Genomic DNA, 21135 nt, shown 5'->3' on the forward strand with positions numbered 1-21135 from the left:
CCCAGGGGCAGGACCTTGTCCTTGTCCTTGTTGATCCTCATGAGGGTCACACAGGCCCACTGCTCCAGCTGGTCCAGGTCCCTCTAGATGACATCGCATCCTTCAGGCACGTCAGTCACAGCACGCAGCTTGGTGTCCTCTGCAAACTTACTGAAGATAAGATGCATGCACTACGCCATATATAATATTATGGAGTGGCCTACCTTTAGTACGAGGTTTATTTGTAGTTTGCCAGGGTTTGCAAAGGAGCACTGAAACCCTGAGCTGCCCCACAGATCACAGCAATCCTTGAATGTAACACAAAGAAAAACATACGCAGTTGTACTGGGACACTGTCAGTGACGATTTACCTCGGAGTCAGCATAAATTTACTGGCCTCTATTGAATGGTGAGTGTAAGATTGCTTTGTTTTGATAGATTTAGGGGCTCAGCATCATCTTCTCTTGGTGTTAGTACAGATTCAGGCCTTTTACTATTCTGTTGCCTGTTGGGGAGAAATCTGGATTTACAGTCTCCTTGCAGCCAGTAGAGTGGTCTGGGGAAATTAACCCTCGCAGAATTCACTCCCAATGTATGTGGTATATCAGTCTCTCACGTATATTTGTAGCCCAGTGCTACATGGTGTTACCCCTTCTCCAGATGAGTTCAGTGTGATGTGAACCTGTTTAGCATGCGCAGTTGCTCCCTCTGATTGGATGGTTTTCTGAAGTCTCATGTAAATATGTATGAGTGGATGTTTTCTGATGCCTAAACCTCTGTTTGTTGCAGTGATCCCATACCACATCACTGTCACGACGGGCACAGAATACGACTCCAGCACCGACAGTCGAGTGTACATCATCATCATGGGTCCTCAGAAAGTCCAGACGGAGAGGCTGTGGCTGGACCTCCCAGAAGGAAAAGACGAGTTTGCAGATGGCTCTGTAGAGAAGTTCTCTGTTTGGGGCCTAGATGTTGAGGAGATCAAAAAAATTGAGGTACACTTCGTGAATCTGGTGTGAGGCATATGAAATACATGGCCAAAGAAAGCGCTTGTTCCTGCTAACAGTGAAGAAAAGGCTCTTGGGTCTAAAAGGACTGTAAACAGGGATGTGCTAATGAGATTTCACATGTGCCTGAACCTGAAGAGATGTACAGTATACATCTCACAAAACCAGGGAGGCAGAAGAGAATTATGAATTACAAGGAAGTTGTAACAGGTCCCAGTTTTGTCCCATCTCCGGCCCGGTTTCTTCTTAGTCAAGCCCTGTTTCTGACAGATGCCATGAAGGTTCCCAGGATGCAGCCCTCTATCAGTCTTTTTCCTAGCTGATTTTCGCACTATTTCCACTTGAGTTTATAAATCGTGCTTGCAGTGAGAAACCCATCTTGTATAATTTTCCAGCTAAACATGAAAATTGTTTTTACAGCTTGGAGAACCAGGCTTAGAGAAGAAAATTAATCATTTCGTAAGTAACATACACAAATAGATTTCAGTAGAGGAGCCATTTTTTCTGCTGTGGCTCAGGGAGACAGAATTTGCATAGACTTTCCATCACTGAGCTTAAACTTCACATGGATCTTCCAGCACGTTTGTGTACATCCGTCTTGTTTCATGTGGCAGGTCCGTCTCCTGAAAGCCTGCTCCAGCCACCAAGAGCTGTAACCCACAGCACCTGAGGCCTTCAGGAACCTGTTTAATTTTGGTTTTAACCCATGCCCTGTGTTGCAGTAAACCCGCCCACTGGTGTGCATGCTTGTGTATTCAGAGGGAGATGAGTGAAAGAAATATAAAGAAAGAAATCCTAATTAATTAAAAAATCTTTGCAGTTGTATGTCCTGTTATAGCAGCTGATAGACTGAAGCAATTAGCTTTCATTTAAACAACGGCTTCTGGCACCTTGAGAAGTCCCCGCAGTAGATTGAAGTTTATTATCAAGCCATTCTCTTAACGCACTCCAAGTGCCTGGATATTATGAGTAGTAGCAGCGCTTTCTGTCTAGCCATCCCTAGGTCAAACTTTGAACAGGAAGTAAATGCATAAATCCTTCTCTTCCAAACTGTGTGTGCATGGAAACCGCCACAAGCTGGGATAGAGATGGAGAAAAAAGCCAGTATAACCCCTCTAGTGTCAGAGACACAGAAAGAGTGGGCTGAAGAAAAAAAGGATTGCTGGAAAAGGGGCAGCGAGTAGGAAAAGCATGGGTAGAGAAATACAAGAAAATAGGAGAAAATATTTTGGAAATAGACTGAAAGAAAAGAAATTATGTGAAAAGGATTACAAATAGGAAAGAAGAGAAAAGGTTGCAAATGAAATGCAGAGAGTCAGAAAAAGAAATAGCATATAGTTTTCAAGCTGGGCGATGTTCTTCCTCACTCACCCCTACCTCAGTCATCTCCCCTGTCTGCTGCCTCACCTCTTGCTCATTTTTCCCTTTCAGTTTGTTACCCCCCAGCTCGTGGCTTGAGGAGCCATCTGCTCCTGGCCTTTTGCCTTCCTTCATGCTTGGAAGGTCTATTCTTGTTGATTCACATTGCAGCAATGACATTGATGTGCCAGTCTGTCATGGTTGCCATGGAATCAGTCCATATTTTCCCTGTAGAAAATTGCAGTGTTCAGGGACATCGCAGAAAATTGCTAGTTATCTACTTGGGAAAAGTGAGGAACAGTTTGTTCTCAGATCTGGCTTTTGGCTGCTTCTGGAAGAAGACACGAAGTTTTGAATATGAGGTGCCATGTGAAAATAGTATAGCATGGGGATTAAGTTTCCAGAAGCCCTCTGTATAACCCAGGCAGCAGACTGCAGGATTTAGTAGATTCATAAGATTTGCAGCGTGATGCCACTTCTGCTTTGGTATTATGCTCCTGCTGCAAATATACCCTAGTGAAAACAGAGACTGTGTTACATGAAGTAATTTGAAAGGGGCCCATTTATACCTGTCTTGTAAGCCTACAGACATAATATTTGCTACTGCTGTACTTTAATCGACATACTGCCAGGAAAATAAAATACTGTCTTCTTAACACAGATTTTAATATTTCTTCTCCTTATGAATGAAAGTATCTCTGTTCTTGGACTGCCGTTGCTGCAGAGAGAGAGAGGAATGCCCAGGAGAGTCTTGTGTTGGTCCCCATTGCTAAACCCCTCCTGGTTCAGAGCCTTTCTCAATCACAAGCACAAAGTCAAGGACATACAAGTGTTCCAAGTCCAATCCCTTGCTGTCTAGCCTCCTGATCCTGACTTGATCTTAGGTCTCCCCGGTATTCTTTGCACATTCCAGAATAAGTAGGAAAAGCCTTTTTGATTTTTACCCATTGTCGTGTTTAGTTTCTACATGATTGTGAGCTGCTCAGTGTAAATTGCACAGCTTCATCTTGGTGAAGAAGTATTTGACAGTCCCTCAAGGACAGTAAGAATGAGTTACAAAGGTTTTCAAACAGCCCAAGGATCCACCTACCTCTGAAATTCTGTCATTCTAAGTTAGTTCAAACATCTCAGGCCCAAAAGCTTGTCCTGGTATTGGTATGCACAGCCAGGCTTCACGGCCGGTGTGGCCATGGTTTGGATCATTCACTGTACTGGCATGATCTATCTAAACATTTTCTTGGACTTCAAAGACAGATCCCAGTGCTCTGCTCTAGAAGTCCAACCATAAGGAAGACTACTGGATGAATTTATCCCAGACCTTACAACATTGTTCTTGGAGCCCTTGGAAATCTACTTGTGTGCAGGTTCTCCAAGGCATGTGAAGGATGCTTTCTTCTGGCCAGTCACTGATATCAAAGGAGTTAAAGATTGCTGCAAAAATCTGGTACCTAGCAATGTCTTGGGATGATGCTTTAGGAGGGGTCTGTAATGAACCCAAAAGAACAGCAGACTTTAACAAGCTCATTGGGATTGTCCCTCCAGCTTCTCTGTCCCTGCTTCACTGCAGAGACATTGCCCTGAACTTTCCCCCACCTCATCCATGCTATCCTACAGCAGGTCCCGAGAGGCTGTGTGCAGACTCCCAGAGCAGCTTTGGGTTTGGAGAAGAGCAGCCAAGCTGCCAGAGAGGGAATGGGAAGGCAAGTGTTATATTCCCATTCACCTCACACCCCAGGAATCTGAGAATTAATGCATCCATTGTAGACTTGAATTTCCCTAGTGGTTAACTCTAATTTTCTGCAGCTGCACACAGACATTAGTATAGGAATAATACTCCTAATAGCAGTGATGGCTAAGACAGTCAGATAAAAAAGATCATTATTTGGGGGGGGGGAAAAAAGACACCACAGATTTATCACTCTAGATGAATCTGTTTCAAAAAATTATTTTCTAAGCAACCCAAAATATCCTAATAACTTAAAACCAGAAAAAAACAAGAGCTAAGGACCTGATTTTCCTAGTAATGACATGAACAACACTTGCTCTGAAAACACTTAACTGTAGGTAGCTCTTTTATTCAACCTCTTATTTACAGGTAGCTCATTGGAATGGCCGGCTGACTGAGTTTTGTACATCGGCTGGGATATGTAATTATGCTTACAAGTCTGCTCTGGGACTACTTTCCCACTTTTTTAAGAGGGATGCATGCAGTTTTTTGGACAAGTTTGCACCACCAGCATCCTTTTGCTGCTGCTACACCCGTAGGAACATTGCCTGTTGCTCTTTATGGCCCTTGTCAGACTCAGCTCCAGGTGGGCTTCTGCTTTCCTAACCTCATCCCTACGCACTTGGGCAGCATCTCTATATTTCCCCAGGTCCCCTGTCCCTGTTGCCACCTCTAGTATTCTTCCTTTTTCCATTCAGCCATCTCAGAAGCCCGTTGTTCACTCATGAAAGCTTCCTGTGTCACTCTTGTGTGACTTACTGCTCTCCAAGATGGACCGTTCTTGAGCTTGAAGGGGGCGGCCCTCAAAAATCCACCGGCTACAGATGTAAGCTCCATCTGTTGGCTCCTACACAAACACAGAGCTTTTGCAGTTTAAGGAGATAGGAAGCAGAGAAACAGCCTGACACATAAAGTTGACTTAGATGTGGTTTTGTGAGGGAAGGGTTGCTTGAATAATCTATGTGGATGTTTGCCTTGCTGTGTCTTTCATCTTGGCTATGAAGCTTTGAATATTCCCTTCTAAGGGTTGTTACCTTAGAAGTGTGCAGTGGAAGAGGTTGAAAAGATGAAGAAATGGGTCTGTCGCAAACAAGCAGGTGGTGGTCAATGGAGCCGAGGTAGAGTAGTAGGAGAGTGTTGTTTTCATGTAGGTCAGTGCGTGTTACCCTTTCTTACTTTAAGCAGTAACAGTGTCCTGCCTTCCCTCACGCTCAGCAGCAGATGACCTGAGCTTCCTTGCCCAATGCACGATCTACATCAATGTCTTGCCTGTTAGGCAGCCATGGCAAGAACCATGTGATAGCTCGCTCTATTCCACTGTGGAAGAGGTTTTTGTGACAGTGTATGTAATCAACACTCCTAGTCCCTCATCACTGGTTGAAACACCCAATCAGGGTCTTTCCTCTGCAAAAATCCCCTTTAACCTGCAGGTCTTTTCTCACTGACTCTCACAGGTGGGGCATGACGGTGCCACCCCTGAGAGCTGCTGGCTGGTGGAAGAGCTCACCATCGTCGTGCCCACCAAAGGTGTCATGTATAACTTTGTCTGTAAGTGCTGGCTGGCCAGAGACAAAGGTGATGGACTCACTTCACGAATCCTCAACATCCTGGATGCGGACTGTGTTAATGTTGGCCTCAAGGTAGGCTCTAGGATCATCCTGTATCTCCAGCTGTTGCATAGACGTGCGGTGATATAGGTTGTGTGTCAGCAGTTCTCGTACTTTGACTTCCGCATGTGGCTTCAGCCTTTTACTTGCAGAGAGTTTCTGTCAGCATCGTGTCCTCATTTTGTCACCACACCTGGTACCCACAGAGTGGGGCAGCTGCAAGGTGAACACCTTGGTGTAACCAGACTCCAGTGTGCTTTCTTTGAGGAGATGCTACTTCTGACTCATCAGATTAGAATAATTCAGATATTTTAATCTCTGCATAGTGTGGCTACATATCAGCTTTTCTAATACATGACAGGAAAACTGATTTCCATTAGAAACTAATAATAATTGGAAGTTGCTGAAACATAGAGACACGTGTAAGCTTGATCTTTGAAATGAATAACTGGTAAAGTTGAATAAGCAATAGAAACAACTTCATAGTCTTTTCACCGATATATATGAAACCCGAAGTAATGTGTGCTATGCCATATTTCTACCAAGTACAGATTGGAAAGCTGAGCTGTGCTGATTTCGTATGTAAGACTTATAACAGAAATAACGGTCTGAATGAATGGGACAATAATACTGTGTTTAACACCTGTATGGCAATTCTAAATATCTATAGATGTGTTTCTTTACAGTGAGGATATATTTTCATAGTACATTCATTTTTCTTTACTCTCCTCTTGATTCCCAAGCTAAAGACACTCTCCTGAAATCTTTTTCGTTCCCCAGACACAGGAAAGCTTGATAACAGTTTCAGCACCTGTGAGGGATTCAACAACTCAGTGAAGATTTCAGTGACAGAATTGATCAAAGAGGAAAAAAAACTCCCTCAGAGTGAATACCAAGGTTAAAAACTAATCTCTTAAAAACCTCCCATCAGTTGTTTAACCTCCTGAATAAGGTTTCCAAACTCCTATCAGTGAGCTGATGTCTTGCCAGTAGATTGAAGTGGATGTTAATGAAGACTTACGTTCAGTCTTCTTTTAAAAGACCGATCCTGAATGTTTATTTTCATAAGCTCACCGAAAATAGACACATCTAACTAAATTTTTTTCTGTGATGTTGGGTCAGCATCTGGCTGAAAGGTTTGAAGGAAATCAAGGGAGATGTCTGAGACATGAAATAAGAAGTGTGCATTTGACTTTCTGATCAGTCTCCTAGTTGAGGGAATTTGGGACTGTTCGCTCGTAAACAGCTGTAGTTAGAAACCGAGTTTAAATTTTTTCTTTAGAGTTCAAAGAAGACTAATATGTTTAACATCTTTGAGAAAGGTTATGCTTTTTTGTTTTGCTTTCGCTTGACTCTTGCACAGCCACATGTACCCATTTCAGTTAAATTTTCTTCTTGGCTTGATATTCCCTCTTTGTGCCTTAAATTGAGGATGTGCTTTCCCATAGAGAAACTAGCCCACCACAGTCATTAAAATCCTTTAATACATTGGTAAGAGAGTTTTTCTTCTCCTACCTATAGCAAATACGATGCATTGTTATGATTTAAGTTGTGTGGAGGAACATGGGATGGACAGGTTGCTGAGGATAGAACAAACATGAAGAATAATTTTTCTATGACGCTATTCCTATGCACTGTTTATTTATGAGGCAATCACAGTTCAGGCACTATTTGAAATATGTTTTTTGGGGGGCTGTTTCTTGATATTCTTCCACCTCTTAAATCCAGAGCTCTTGTTACCATAGGTACAATACAGAAAGCGTCTAAGTGGCCTAAAAATCTTAAAGCCACTGACAGTCACTGGAACTTGCACACTTTTAAAATATTTTATTCTGAATCTTACTATTCACACGCCAGGAGAAAAGAACAAAGTTAGGCTAATAGGGTGAAAATGATGCACAACATCATTTCACAAATGGGCATACCTTTAAAGCACGAGATCTGGGAACACTCTGCAGTCGATGCAGCGGTGAGTGTCCCGCTGGGAAATAGGATAGCTGCATTTTTCTGCTCTAGAGAGTGATCGGATTTATAGATTTCAAAACTATCAGTGATGTCGGGCTAAATGTTGCCCAGATGGACACTGAGCACTTGGGGAAACATTTTGCAGCCAAGGGAAAGAAACAATTGTGCCTTTGGGAGCTGTTTTTTAAAAGTGGCAAGAGTTTTGTTCAGTACAGAGGTCTGGAGTGCTGGAAGGTGGCTGGAAGAAGATGCCAGTAGAGACTGATGGAGACCTACCTGCTGATGTGAGGATTTTGACTCCCATGGAGAAGCAGTTTACCAGGTCATAACTCCCCAAGCCCGCTCAAGAATGAGTATGGCATTAACAATTTTTGGGTGTCAAAACGAACGTGTCTCTCTCTGAGTCTGTATAGGCTGAGAAAATCTGCAAAAAATTGTATAGGTGATACAAAGAGGAAGGTCCTATAGCAAGCTACAATATCGAACTTTGCCTCTGAGAACCATGGTGTGGAGAAAACCGGAGAAGCCGTGTTATAACCATTTCTGGCAAAGAAGTAGATGTCCTGAAAAACCTTTTGCCTGTCTAGCCTGTCTAGCCTTTTGCCCAGGTGTGTGAGTGGGTTACTGACATCTGTTTGAATGAGACCACCTGATTCTTTCAAATCCTCACCAGATCCTCTACGAAGTGACGGTTGTGACTGGAGACATCGAAAGTGGTGGCACCGACACCAATATTTTCATGACTGTCTTTGGATCCAATGGGAATACTGAGGAGATGCAGCTGGAAAAAAATGGAGACAGGTACAGTAACTTTGTTGGTTTTGTTGGTTAGAAGTGGAATGATAACAGATTCTAGTGCCAACTCAGGAAGCACTTGGGGCTTTGATCATGGTCCTACTGAAACACAAAGATAAATTCCCATTGACTTTACAGATTCAGAACTGGGCCCCTTCTAAGTGTTGCTGTAATGTATTTAGCAGAGCAAAGGAAAGGAGAGCACTGTGTAGCCAGGGAAACCACCCTTTGTCATTTGTAGAGGTTTTGTTTAACCTGTTCCTCAGAGGCTCTAGAGGTAAACACCGTAAACAAAAACCATGAACTGTGAAGTCCTGTATCGGCTCTAAGAGGAACTGTGGATATTGCATGAAACCACAGATGAGATTTCTGTAAAATGCATCTTTTGTGGAAAAATAAGCAATTTAGTTTAAACATTGTTTGGTGGGAATGCATTAGTAACTGCGTAATGGAAGAAAGACAAACCAACATGCACACACCTCCCTTGGGAAGTGCCTGTGATGGTAAGGTGCTGACCCTCCTCCGTCTGCTCCTCCCGCCTGCTGAGCTGGTCAGGTATCAGCCAGCTTGGTTCAGAAGCCACGTGGGGGATGCCAGGGCCTGAGATGGTCGGCTGAGGGCCCTGCTGAGAAGAGGACTTTCTGTCGTGGGCTCTGAGCCACGCTAATGTAACCATGTGTTTTTGGAACTGGAGCTGGCTTGTTTGCAGCTGGCATGAAAGGACATGTGATGACATCTGTCTGCCCAGATGTGGCCTTGTGGTACAGAGAGATGGAAATGAGCTGTGAGCTGCACGGAGTACTCTGGTTTTGCTAAAAAGGTGAAATCTCATGTTTTCTTCAGCAGAATCATCTAACAAACACTGTAAGTCTAGTCTGACACCAGCATTCCTGTTAGACAAAAAACCCCACATGCCACCTATCCATCTCCTAATGCTTCCCTGTTCCTTTCTAGCACGTCCCTGGGTGCAGAAAGCTTTGGCAAGCTCAAGAATTAATATGGCACTAAGCATCTTTTAGAGATGGGCTTCATCAGGCTTAAATTTAATTAATTAACTATCTCTGATCTTATTCAGCAATGCATCTACAGACAGTCGGGAGTTCTGGAGCACTTTGCCACACAGTTCAAGCTCAGCGAGCTGTGGTGATGCTGAACTCTTCACCCAGCCTCCTGGTGATGTAGTTCCTCCGCTGCAGCTTTGTGTACCACATGTGGGCTGGATAATTGAAGATTAGGCTCCCTGCATAGAGGTGTTTGCTCAGAGGATGTTTTACTTGCAGCTGTCATAGCGGAGTGGGTGTCTGGGCAAGTGTGTTCAGCTAAGCTTGAAACCTTGGTGTGTTTAGTTAGTAACAAGCACGAGCCTTGTTTGTTCTGAACAAAATGTAGCAGAGGTGCTGCTGACTAAAAATCTCTGAGAGAAACGCGGCTGAGTCACGCAGAAAACCATAGCTCTTGGCCCTGCTCCCATCATAAAGAGACATCCAACATGTAGGGCAATGCCCCTGGGTTAGCAGCGTCTCTGGCTATCGGTGACTTTCCCCTTCCAAGACCCCAGGCAATCCCAAACTTACCTGTCTTCCACTATTTTAAGCCCAACGTTCAGTTCTAATAGGTATGAAAATGTATTTAAAAGTAAAGCAGACTTCATGTCAGGGTACATCAACCAAAAATCTCTAAAAGGGACTAAGACATCTCCAAACCCTCAAGAGAGGGATCGCTCTTTTGCTCCACCTGACCAGACAAGTGATATACCAAAACTATGCAGCCTATAAGAAAGATCACATTTGTCTATATGGGTGGGATAGATTATCTCTGATACGAAGATAAGAAAATGTAATAAAGGCTGAATCACACAGTTTGTGTGTTATTAATCGCTTGGGTTGTCTTCTGCCAGTAGAAGATCTGCAAAGCATGTTGAAAACTCCTGGGGCTGTATAAAGAAGGAGGACACGTAAAACATGGCTATTAATATGCTAATATTAATATTTAAAACAGGATATTCTCCTGTTCTTCGGGCATGTACTGGCACATGTCGGCTAGCTGGAGAGGCTCTGTATCACACCTCCAGTTGTACAGAGCTCTCATCATCGTACTAGCAGCTTCTTCAGAGGACACTCATGTTCCCAAATACACGTACTGCCTGTTTCCACACCACTCCCACCAGTCTTCATCCAGCTACTAACATAGGTCTCCCCAGCTCTTGTTTCGCATGGAGATCATGGAATTATAGAATGGTTTGGGTTGGAAGGGACCATAAAGATCATCTAGTTCCAACCCCCCTGCCATGGGCAGGAGCACCTTCCACTAGAGCAGGTTGCTCAAAGCTCTGTCCTACCTGGTCTTGAACACTGCCAGGGATGGAGCATCCACGGCTTCTCTGGGCAACCTGTCCCAGTGCCTCACCACCCTCACAGGGTATAACTTCTTCCTAATCTAGAACCCTATCCAACCAGGCCCTGAACACTTCCAGGAAGGAGAGATCCACAACTTCTGTGAGTAACCTGTTCCAGCGGCTCACCACCCTCACAGTGAAGTATTTCTTCCTCGCATCTAATCTAAACCTCCCCTCTTTCAGTCTGAATCTATTACTCCTCCTCCTCCTATCAGCACACTCCCTGACGAAGAGTCCCTCCCCATCTTTCTTAGAGGCCTCTTTAAATACAGCAAAGCCACTCTGTAAGGTCTCCCCAGAGCCTTATAGAGGCAACAACAACAACAACTCTCCCAGCCTTTCCTCATAGCAGAGGTGCTCCAGCACCTTGATCCTCTTTGTGGCCTCCTCTGGTTCCGCTCGAGCCTTTGCACCAGCTGAGAGGAATGGATGAGAGCTGCTGCAACCAAATGGCAAAAGACACTTCATCTTTATTGGGGCCATCCAGTGACGATTCACTCGCAGCAGCTTAGTGCATTACAAAGAACCGTCTGTCTAACCTGCTGCAATTTTAAGGCAATTTTAGCTACATTACTGTTATTGCCAAGACCTCTGGGCAATAGAAATATTTAGAAGTGCAGGCATGGGTAGGAAAGCTTAATGAAATCCCTTGGATAAATGCCTCAGTGTCCTGGAAAACGAAAAGCAGCAGACGGCTTGTCTGGGTACTTCTTTCCTTCTCAATTTTCTTCAGGATTATGTTCATGTTCATATAAATTATGGATAGAAAGAACTTCTGGGTCACCCAATTTGTCACTTCAGCAATTATTTCCCTCTCGTACAATGACTTCTTCGAAGTAGCAGGCAAGTGTCATCCTTACAATCTGTAAACTGTGCATTTACCGAAGATAAATAATGGTTTACTTTGCTAACTGCTTAAGAGTTGCTCAGTCTGGAAGGGGTGAGAGTGAAAGACTTTTATGAAGCTCTGTAGGTAATAGTGATTGTAATGAAAACTGATCATAGATTCATGGAAAATTCGGGCTGGACGTGTCACACCTTTTTCTTAAGTAGAAGTGGAAATCATCCAGCCCGGGCACAAAAACACATTCTCTTTCTCTCAGTGAGACAGGCTGTCTTGGTATCCAGCACCACTGAAAGACAAATAACAAGAGAGGGGAGTTTTTCAAAGGGCAAACATAACCCTTAATAACTAGAAATGGCCTGGGACCAAAACGCCCTGTCCAAGCGCCTGCGGGAGCACAGGGTAAGCAATGCCTGGATGAAAAACGAGAGGCTCGAGCCAATCCCCGTTGCTAACATCTGCAGCTATGCAGGCTCAGATAATGGTGTGAGGATAATCACATTCATGCCACAGGGTGTAATTTGAGCAGGGTTTGGTAAAGAAATGGGTTTTTCTCCATATCCTGGCACTGCATGGCTATAGGAGGCTGCACACATTGCCAGGAAGGGGGTATCAGCATTACGGATTGTCTATATTATAGTAGTGCCCACAGTTTGCAGAGCTCTCTCCAAACATCTCAACAGACTCAGGCAACTTCACAAGAAACTTGGATGAAGGGGAAGCCTCAATAGCAGGGTGGTCATGGCGGTTCTTGGTGGAACCCCTGGATTTGGCTCTCTTTCTACTTAGCAAGGGTTGGATTTCCATCTCCAAGCCCACAACAGATCTGCTGGAGTATTTTGCGGCAAAACCTAGAAGATACCCTTGCTCTAGAGAGTAATATCGAGCCTGAGGCAGCACTTTCACTGGAGGCTTTCTTCGTAGCATCGTAGATGCTAAGAGGGAGGCAAGGTAGCTGCAGTCTTAGCCAGTGTAATATCATCTTCGAGAAGCATATGTTAGCCGTTTTTCCCCTTTTCCCTGTTTTCTGCTGATTGCTATGGATGAGCAGTTCCTACACAACCTTGTGCCTATATACAGCAGCCAAGCATAGGGTGAGATCTTTCACGCAATGTTACACAAACCCACTCTGATTCTTACCAAAGACAGAGCTAGTTTGCAAATCCAAATTCCCCAAATTCAGGAGGGGACTCTGGGACAGTCAGTTTTAGCTCCTTTCTAATGCACTTTGCCTGGGCTTACTAAACTTAGGTGTTGGGCTCCGACTTGCAATCAGGTTGCCATATTTAGCTGAGCTGCAGCAACTGTCTATCACCGCGGCACATGCAAAGTTATGAGCTGCATCTTAGTGAAAGAAGATTAAGCAAAATTGCTTTACCTTCTAGCTGGGATGGACTAAGGGCAAAGCACGTGGGCAGATGCCAGGAGGAAGGTGACGTGCAGAAACCTGACTGCAAGTCTCTGTTGTTCTGATTGCAAACAGAGTGATAACATATGCTACAGGCTGCCTGGGAAGGCTCCAGTTGCCTCTTATGGGATTTATTTTCCAGGGGAGGAAGAATCCCTCTGAGGACGAATCTGAACTGAGGTGTCTTGCCAAAAACACGGTAGCTGGTGACTGCAGGACAGGAGAGCTAAAATCTGACGAAGTTCACTCATAAACTTTTAATTGGAGGTTGTTGGCAAGGTGTGAGTTGCAGCATGGACAAGGGATCAAGGGGCAAAGCAAAGGGGAAACCTCCTTGGTCTTTCAATTCCTCCAGGTTTGAGCGAGGCCAAGAGGACAGTTTCATTATGGAGATCGCCGATATCGCACCCCTCAGGAAGATGAGGATCTGGACGGACGGGAAGGGGACTCGCCCACACTGGTTCCTGGAAAGGGTAATGCACTTCACATTGCACATCTTTTTGCAACCTGCTTGTGTTGAAGCTTCTCAGTCCTTGAGAAAGGAGGAAGGCAGTGAGTGACTCATTTTTATTAATTTCCTACATTTTTCCATTTGGTTTCTCCTGGTTTTTTCCTGCATGAATTGAGTCAATAAAGAAGAAAGCAAGGACAAAAGCTGTGCTGTAAAGGTTTACCACAATCTCTGCTGATAGAACTCACCCTTCCTCCCTGCAGAAGAGCCTTGGCTTGCCACCTGGGGCATCCACAATATTTTCTGGTCCCCAGGGAACTACCCTCAGCTCCTGCAGACCCCTGCCATGCTCTGACCCCATGGGAGAATGGACCTCTCTCTGCCAGACACAGACAGCCAGAGTGGGTCTGAGCTGGGTGGTTTCCAAATTGTTCATCCTTTCAGATGAAGCGTTCCATCTCTCCCCTTACCTTCTCCCTCTGGCACAGAGGCAGATTTATTCCTTTTCTTGTTTGATGAGTAATCTTGCATTTTGAATAGAGCATCCAAAATGGCTCCCACTTCTGTTGATTTTTCCCCGGTGTCCTGTCTTGCACAAAAGCACAGTGGTTGTACCTTCTCTCTCAAACCACCAACTCCTTGTAAAGATTACTTATATTTGGTCAGTTAAATGTAGTTTGCCTGTTATGTGTCCCTGTAGTTATATTTCTAAGATAGAGATGGAGTGATGTTCTGATTCCACACCATCAGATGTCACTACGAGAGAAATGCCTCTCTGCCATGTTTGTTTATCATGCTTTTTCTGGAGTAAATATCCTGCTGGATTCCTGTATGTTGACTTTTTAATGAGAATAGGTTAATGCCAAATAGCTTAACCCATGGTCAGGAAGAATAGTGCTTTGTTTATTCTTTATTTTTATCCTTTTTGACTAGTCTGAATCTGTCCTTTTTTCCACAAACGATGTGTTTCTAAACACAGTCCTAGGCGGCCGCTATTTTCCAGTGAAGTGGGAACATCCATTAGCACAGGCTCAAAAGCATTTCTGTCATTCCATACCTTTTTGACTTGAGCATTGCCACTTCTAACTTGTTTCTCAGCAACTCTTGTGCAGCTTTCCAAAGCATTAGACCTTCAGCATATTTCCTCTGAATAGATGTCCCAGACACACAATTTTTCTCTCTGTGCCTAAGGAATAACTCAAGTCTGTTCTCTGATTTGGTTCAGTCATCTTGGTAAAACTCCCTTTGCCAGTTCCCCGATACTTTCCCCTGAGTTTTATAAATCTTATTCATATAAAAAGAAATCAAATAAAGCTTAATCATCCAGAGACATTCCAAATCTTGCAGTCATGAATTAGCAATAGCTCAAACGCAAGGGACATCAGCATCTTTAGTGGCAGGTAGACCTTTCCCACCATCTCGTTGCCAGCTCTGTCCAGTGATTCCAACACCTGAGCCTGATGGACTGTCCAGCCAAAAGCCATGTTTTCCCGGGGAAATGGGCGAAAAAGACTCTCCTTTGGACCCATCTGATGGTTTTATAGCCCCACAGAAGCAACAGGTAGGCTCTGCACACAACTCTTTGAGCCCAGGATTTTAGAAGCTTTTGAAAATTGTACCCACAATTTCTATTTTTCTTGTAGAAACAGAGCAGTGATACATATCACTCCAGTGATATGTAGGGAACTTTATTTGTTAGTTTTCTTTCCCACCTTCCCTGCAAAGGTAAACATAGAATTTGCATTCCCAGGCAGTGAGTGAGGACAGGAGTGCTTTGGAATTGGGGAGCAAGGATTTATGTTCTCTGATTTGTATTCCAGCCTTGAAAACTTATGTAGCCTGGTGTGACATGAAAACTGATTTGAGCCCATTTCCATTTCTGTCAAAAGTACATATTAAAACTGCATAATGAAATACTTGTGGGGGTAGTGCTAAACTCTCAGACAGATGGTTCACAGTTAGTGCTAACTAGCACAGTGAAATGAGAAGCTAGATTAAGCCATCAACCCTGTAATTAACCATTTGTTGCTCCATTTATCTACAGGATATTCTCAGTTTTCTTGTTCTATTAAAATAACAATAAATGATCTTTTTAATTATCTTTAGTCTGTTTTGTAGACTGTTGCTGGTCATAATTCATACCGGTTTTAGTTTCCCAGAGATAGAAATGCATGAATACCAATTAAAATGCATGAATTATCAATGATGTTGTACGCAGCGAAAAGACTCCATTTACAAGCAAGAAAGTAGTCATATTTTTTTTCTCTCTAGAAAAAAGACATTTAAATTTCATTCAGAATCTTGGTGAAGTAATAAATTTGGTTCCAAAGATTCAAGCACCAAAAGTGGCAATAAGTTTTAAATGGTGATACCTAGTCCTCTAAAGGGGAAAAAAAGACGTGCAAAAACTCTCCATAGCTGAGCAACAATTTCTGATCTCACCACTGCTGGGGGAATCATGGAGTTTGGATAATTTTCCTCTGACCTAATGCTGAATTTCATGTCCTTTCACATCAAGCTTTCACATCAGGCACCCTCCTCTGTGTTTCTGAAAATTCAGAGAATAGAATTGTAGAATCAGAGAAACATAGAATCATAGCATCACAGAATCACAGACTGTTTGGGTTGAAGGACATTCAGAGCTCCTCCAGCCCAACTCCCTGCAGGGAGCAGGGACATCTGCACCCAGAGCAGGGGGCTCAGAGCCCCAAGGGCCAACCTGACCTGCCATGGGGCCAGCGATGGGGCTGCTCCCAACTCTCAGGGCAGCCTGGGCCAGGGGCTCACCACCCTCATTGTAAAAAATAATTATGATTCTAACGAGGAAACTTATCTAAATGCATGTTTTGGGAACCTCCTCTTGGGATAGCTGGTTCCTCAGTCCACATGATGATTTCACCTCTTGCCCAATGTCTTAGATACAAAGTTGAAAAGCTAGAAAATAAAAAGCATGAAAGCTGTCTGAGCGAACTAACAGAAAGTGCGAAACTGTTGAATTCTGCAGAGTTGCCTCCCTCAGAATTTTAATGTTACTTTGTGCTGTCAAAGCCAGGCAGATAAGAAGCTGCCTTAATGAAGCACTAATTGCATTGCATTCAAACATCACAAATAATCCTGAATGTGGGACTTGGTCTTTATTCTTTTTCTTTTATATAAAGGAGATTAAGAATTTGAGACAATTCATTATGTAGCTGAAACTGACTGTTATTCTTTGCAACAGAGCAAACTCTTTTTTACAGTCAGAGGAACCTGTTGTTAAGTGAAGACTATTGGCTTGCCACAGAACCGTAAAAACCTGTGGCTGAGTCTTTAAAGATGAGTTCCAGGACTCACGTAATTTGTGTAAGTGGAGTGTGAGCCCCTGTGGAGTGTGTTTTACAGCTGAGCTGGGAGAAGGCTGGGTAGAAGTAAATCAAACGATTGCACATGTCAAACCTCACATCATACAGCACACAATTAATTTCAAGTTGCTGGTTTAAAGTTCCTGTCAGCTATAATACTTGCTTCCACTTTCTTTTCGTTGTTTGTAGGTGTTCTACAGCCCAAGTAAATTCTGTGCACAATTAGTGATAAAGTGTGTAGTTTTAAAAGCACACAGGACATCCAAAGCAAGTTCTAGGTATTCTAAAAAATAGTCTGGATGCAATGTAAAGCAGCAAGTCAAGCTCTCATAGCCAAGCAGTAGCTAATTTTTCTGAGGGGAACGGACAGAAAATAAAAATAGCCTCATCTCAGCTCCCTGATATGACTTTTTTGACCCTCATGATCGAAATCAAAATCCTGTATCAGCCTCTGTGTGTGCAACACCCACAAATACCTCCTTGTAGGATGGCATTCATTCTGTGCTCTTAGTCACTGAAAAAGCTACGTTCAGCTTTCACCTCTTCTGCCAAACTCTTCAGGCCTCCTCTGTAGTCAGCAGAGAGAGGGATCTGAGAGAGGGAGAGATGTCTTGAATGGCTGTTTACCTGGTGGGAAGTGTTTCTGCCCTGATGACACCCAGCTCTGACCACGGACCATAGGCAGAGCCAACATGATGCTCTTGGGCTGGATGCCCAGCATTCAGGTGTTTCCTGTTGGGTAAGGTGGACAACATACCCACCTTGTGACTGAGCAGTTAGCCTGTTACTGGTTTCCTGCTGCCTCCGTGTTGCTAGCTGGGATCTCCCCCCAGCAGTGGAAGCTTGTAAAATTAATCTCTTGCTGCTGTCTGCTCCTCTGTGCAGCAGCACCCCAGAACAAGATGGTAAAGGCTGCCTGTTCTGTCTGTACGAACTGCCTGCGTGAACCTGCACAAGGAAGAAAACACCCACCCTGAGCAAGGAGCTGGGGATGGATAGAGAGGGCATTTTGCTCCACCAGTTTTAGTAGCCATGTAGGTTTTCCCAGACATCATGTGGAGCGTTGGGCATGGGCTGTTTGTTTGTGAGAGGTCTGGTCTTGCTGTCTGCAGTGCTCTCCAGCTGACAACTCTAATTTGCTTCTACCTCCCGCTGCTTTCCTGACATTTCTCTGCGAGCTCTGCTCAGGACATTTTGCTACTAACAGTTTTGCTGCCACTCCCAAGCGGGGCAGAGGTAGAACTGGCTGAACCTTTTCCAGCGAACAGTTTATGCACCAAGGAGGGAGGAAAAAAGGCATTTTCTTCAGTCAGCCTGTGATTATTCATGACTCACATTTACAAATCTAAGCCAAAAAAAAAAATTTCTAGGTTGGACTCCTAAGAGGCTGTAGACATCATCTCGCATCCTTGAGAGAGGAGACTTCCTTCTGGTCAGTGCCCCAGCAGAGAGGGCACCAGCTAGGGTGGTGGAGACCTGATTTCTGCTTGGTTCAAGGCACGGATTTCATTCATTTCTGGACTCATAGAGCATTTTTTTGACCAGAAAGTAATAGGGTCACCAGCTGTGAATAAGCAGCTTTCTGGAAAACTGGGACAGATTCAACAGCACAAAATGTCCTGTACCTCCGGGATGAAGGTGCTGTAGTACATCAGGGAGAGAGAAAACCCCGGATGAGTGCCTTACCCACGGAACTGTGCAATGTACGAATAGCACAGCTACTGCTTCAGCTTCAGTGTAGGTACTGCCCTCCTTAAAATCATTTTTTATAACCTGGAGCAAGTTCTTCTTTTGAACTGCTAAAGGCTCCAACAAAGCTTAGTTGGGGTCAACAGAAGGCTGTTGGGACCCATGCAGTTTGAGGACAGAATTTGAGCACGTCTTATCTCAAGATAAGTTTTATAAGTTTCTTGGGCTGATATATGAGAGTTCAGCAGAAGGTCACTGAGACAGTCAAGGGGCTGAAGTGTATGGCTAGGAAAGGCGGAGGTAAATGGAGTTTTTAAGCCTTGAGAAGAAAAGGCTGAGGGGGAATCTAATTGCAGTCTTCTGCTGCTTGAAGGCAGATTACAGAGACCATTGATCCAGTCTTTTCTCAGAGGTGAACAACAGAAGGGTATGAGAGAATGGACACTGGTTCCAATAAGGAAAAGCCTGATCAGATATAAGGAAAAAAAGTCTTCCTGATGAGAGTGGTGCAGCCCTGGGATGGGAACCCTGAGCACTAGGGAAATACCCACCCTTGAAGATTTTCAAAACTCATTTGGGCATAGCCTTGCAGTTAGCCGTGATCGGAGCAGGAGTGGGACCGGACACTGTCAGGTGTCCCATTTAACTTAACGTGCTCCATGACTCCATGATTCATTTCTTCCTAATATTATGTCACACTTCTCTAACACATCTGGGCTCGTGTTTCCATGGCCTTTGCAGAGATGTGCCTTGGAAGACACAGTTTACTGAGGCGCTGCCACACTCAGGTGTGGTCGGTGTTTCTGTTAAAGGTAACACGTGGTAATTTGTTTCCTCCTTTCCTTCCAACTCCCCCCATTTAGTGAGAACTTACTGCTAGGTTTTTGCTGCAGGCAAGTGTAATGCCTTTCTCCCCGTGGACTGATGCTGCACTGAGCCCATGTTGAGCAGGACACATAAAGGTGGGTATTTTATTAGGCGTTTCTTGGACCAGCTCACTGGCTTGTTCTAAATAGGTTCCTCATCTGATCACCACAGCATCTGAGCTCCTTCCCGTGACACATTAGACAGTGTGACTAATATCTGTTGCATACTGTTTGTTCTGTCACCCTTTCCTGGAGGGGGAAATGTGTGAAACATTAAGTTTTGCTGGCCTAATTTTATCTCGTGCATTGCTTTAACTTGTTTGGCGTTGGTTTGCCTATCTCTACGATTGCTCTGTGTTTGCAGGTGAAAGAAAGGTACTGTGCACTTCAAGGAGAGGTAGTGAGGTTTTTGATAACTGTCTGTTAATTCTTACTTGGAGTGCATGCTGGTTTCCAGGAGAGGTCTGACTCTCTTAAAGATGAGCTTTGTCCATAGCTTATGTCAGAATTTCTTCCTATGCTTTACCCCATGCATGGAAAAGTCCAGTATTACGAGGGCCGTTTCTAGGGCAAGCTACCACAGCAAATATCGTCCATGGGAGAGAGCTCTGTTTATCCCAGAAGAGCTCAATACAAGCTCTATCCATGTCCCACAACACTGTGCACTTCCTAAATTTTATTTTTACCCTTGTTTGAAGAGTGGCTAAAGTTTATCTGAAGGTTTTTCCCATATTTTGGCTCTTCACAGATCATCCTGAAGAACCTGACTAATCAAGAAGTAGCCACGTTTACCTATGGTGAATGGCTGTCAAAGCTGAAGAATGCCAAGGGAAGTCTTGTGTGTGAGATGCCAGCTGTCATAAATGATGAGCAGATGATGGAGGACACGACATACACCCTTCAGGTTAAAACTAGTGATATTGGAGGTATGTCCATGGTGGATATTTTATGTCTTTTCTAGTATGAAGTTTGAATTTTAGCAATGTAATACATCTCGTGCTTCATTTGAAATTATGTTTTGAAAGTATCATAATTTAGCCCTGCTGTGCTGGAACACCACCATTTTGCTTGGTGTTCATCATGATTCTGTGGGATTCATCCTCATCTGAACTCTGGCATAAATATTTAGACAGAAGGCCTACATTGGACTGCTTGCTGCTTCCTCTGAAGACACCTCAACAGAAGCTATTCCCAGACTATGCTGCAATCATCAGGAGACCCCCTTTTTTTTTTGGTCAGGTTTATGCATGTACATGGGAAAAAAGGGCTATGGTCAAAGCTGGTGGGGTCCAGGTTTTCAGTCAGCACTATCTGCTTTGCCCAAAGAAGGCAGAATAATTCACCTTCCTTTTCAAAGTGATTTGAGACCATTTATCTCAGGCTGTGAAAAACCATCCTTCAATACACACCAGATAGAAGAGGTGGAACAGACTATAAAGAAAGCTGCAGAGCTTCAAGAGCCAAGAAATGGGATTTCTATGTCATTTCCTTGGGATCACTGCCTCTTTTCATGAGAACTTCCGTCAGACTGCTGAATGAAAGCTGCAACCACATACAAGCTGCCTCTTGCCAAAATGGGTCAAGTTTGACATTATCCTGCAGACACCTTGCTTGAAAGGTTGACCCTCAGAGGTGATTCTGCCACACCAGTGCACATAATCACCTCTTGATCTCTACCTGGTTTTCTTTTTCTTCCTCTC

The 21135-nt window shown here is 44.0% G+C and overlaps 1 protein-coding gene across 1 annotated transcript in view; it reads left to right on the forward strand.

The window, feature by feature from the left end:
- Positions 1-768: 768 nt before the first annotated feature.
- The window catches only part of LOC104494886 (lipoxygenase homology domain-containing protein 1-like), a gene marked incomplete at both ends in the record, with an annotated part of 40755 nt that continues 20388 nt past the window's right edge, over positions 769-21135 (forward strand). Inside the window, 5 exons of the mRNA XM_010137782.1 lie at positions 769-977; positions 5529-5714; positions 8320-8447; positions 13444-13561; positions 20184-20361. Coding sequence (XP_010136084.1) covers positions 769-977; positions 5529-5714; positions 8320-8447; positions 13444-13561; positions 20184-20361 — 819 coding nt within the window. The remainder of the gene's footprint in view (positions 978-5528; positions 5715-8319; positions 8448-13443; positions 13562-20183; positions 20362-21135) is intronic.

The sequence above is a fragment of the Buceros rhinoceros genome, unplaced genomic scaffold, assembly GCF_000710305.1.
Source record: "Buceros rhinoceros silvestris isolate BGI_N320 unplaced genomic scaffold, ASM71030v1 scaffold24316, whole genome shotgun sequence".
Lineage (NCBI taxonomy): Eukaryota > Metazoa > Chordata > Aves > Bucerotiformes > Bucerotidae > Buceros > Buceros rhinoceros.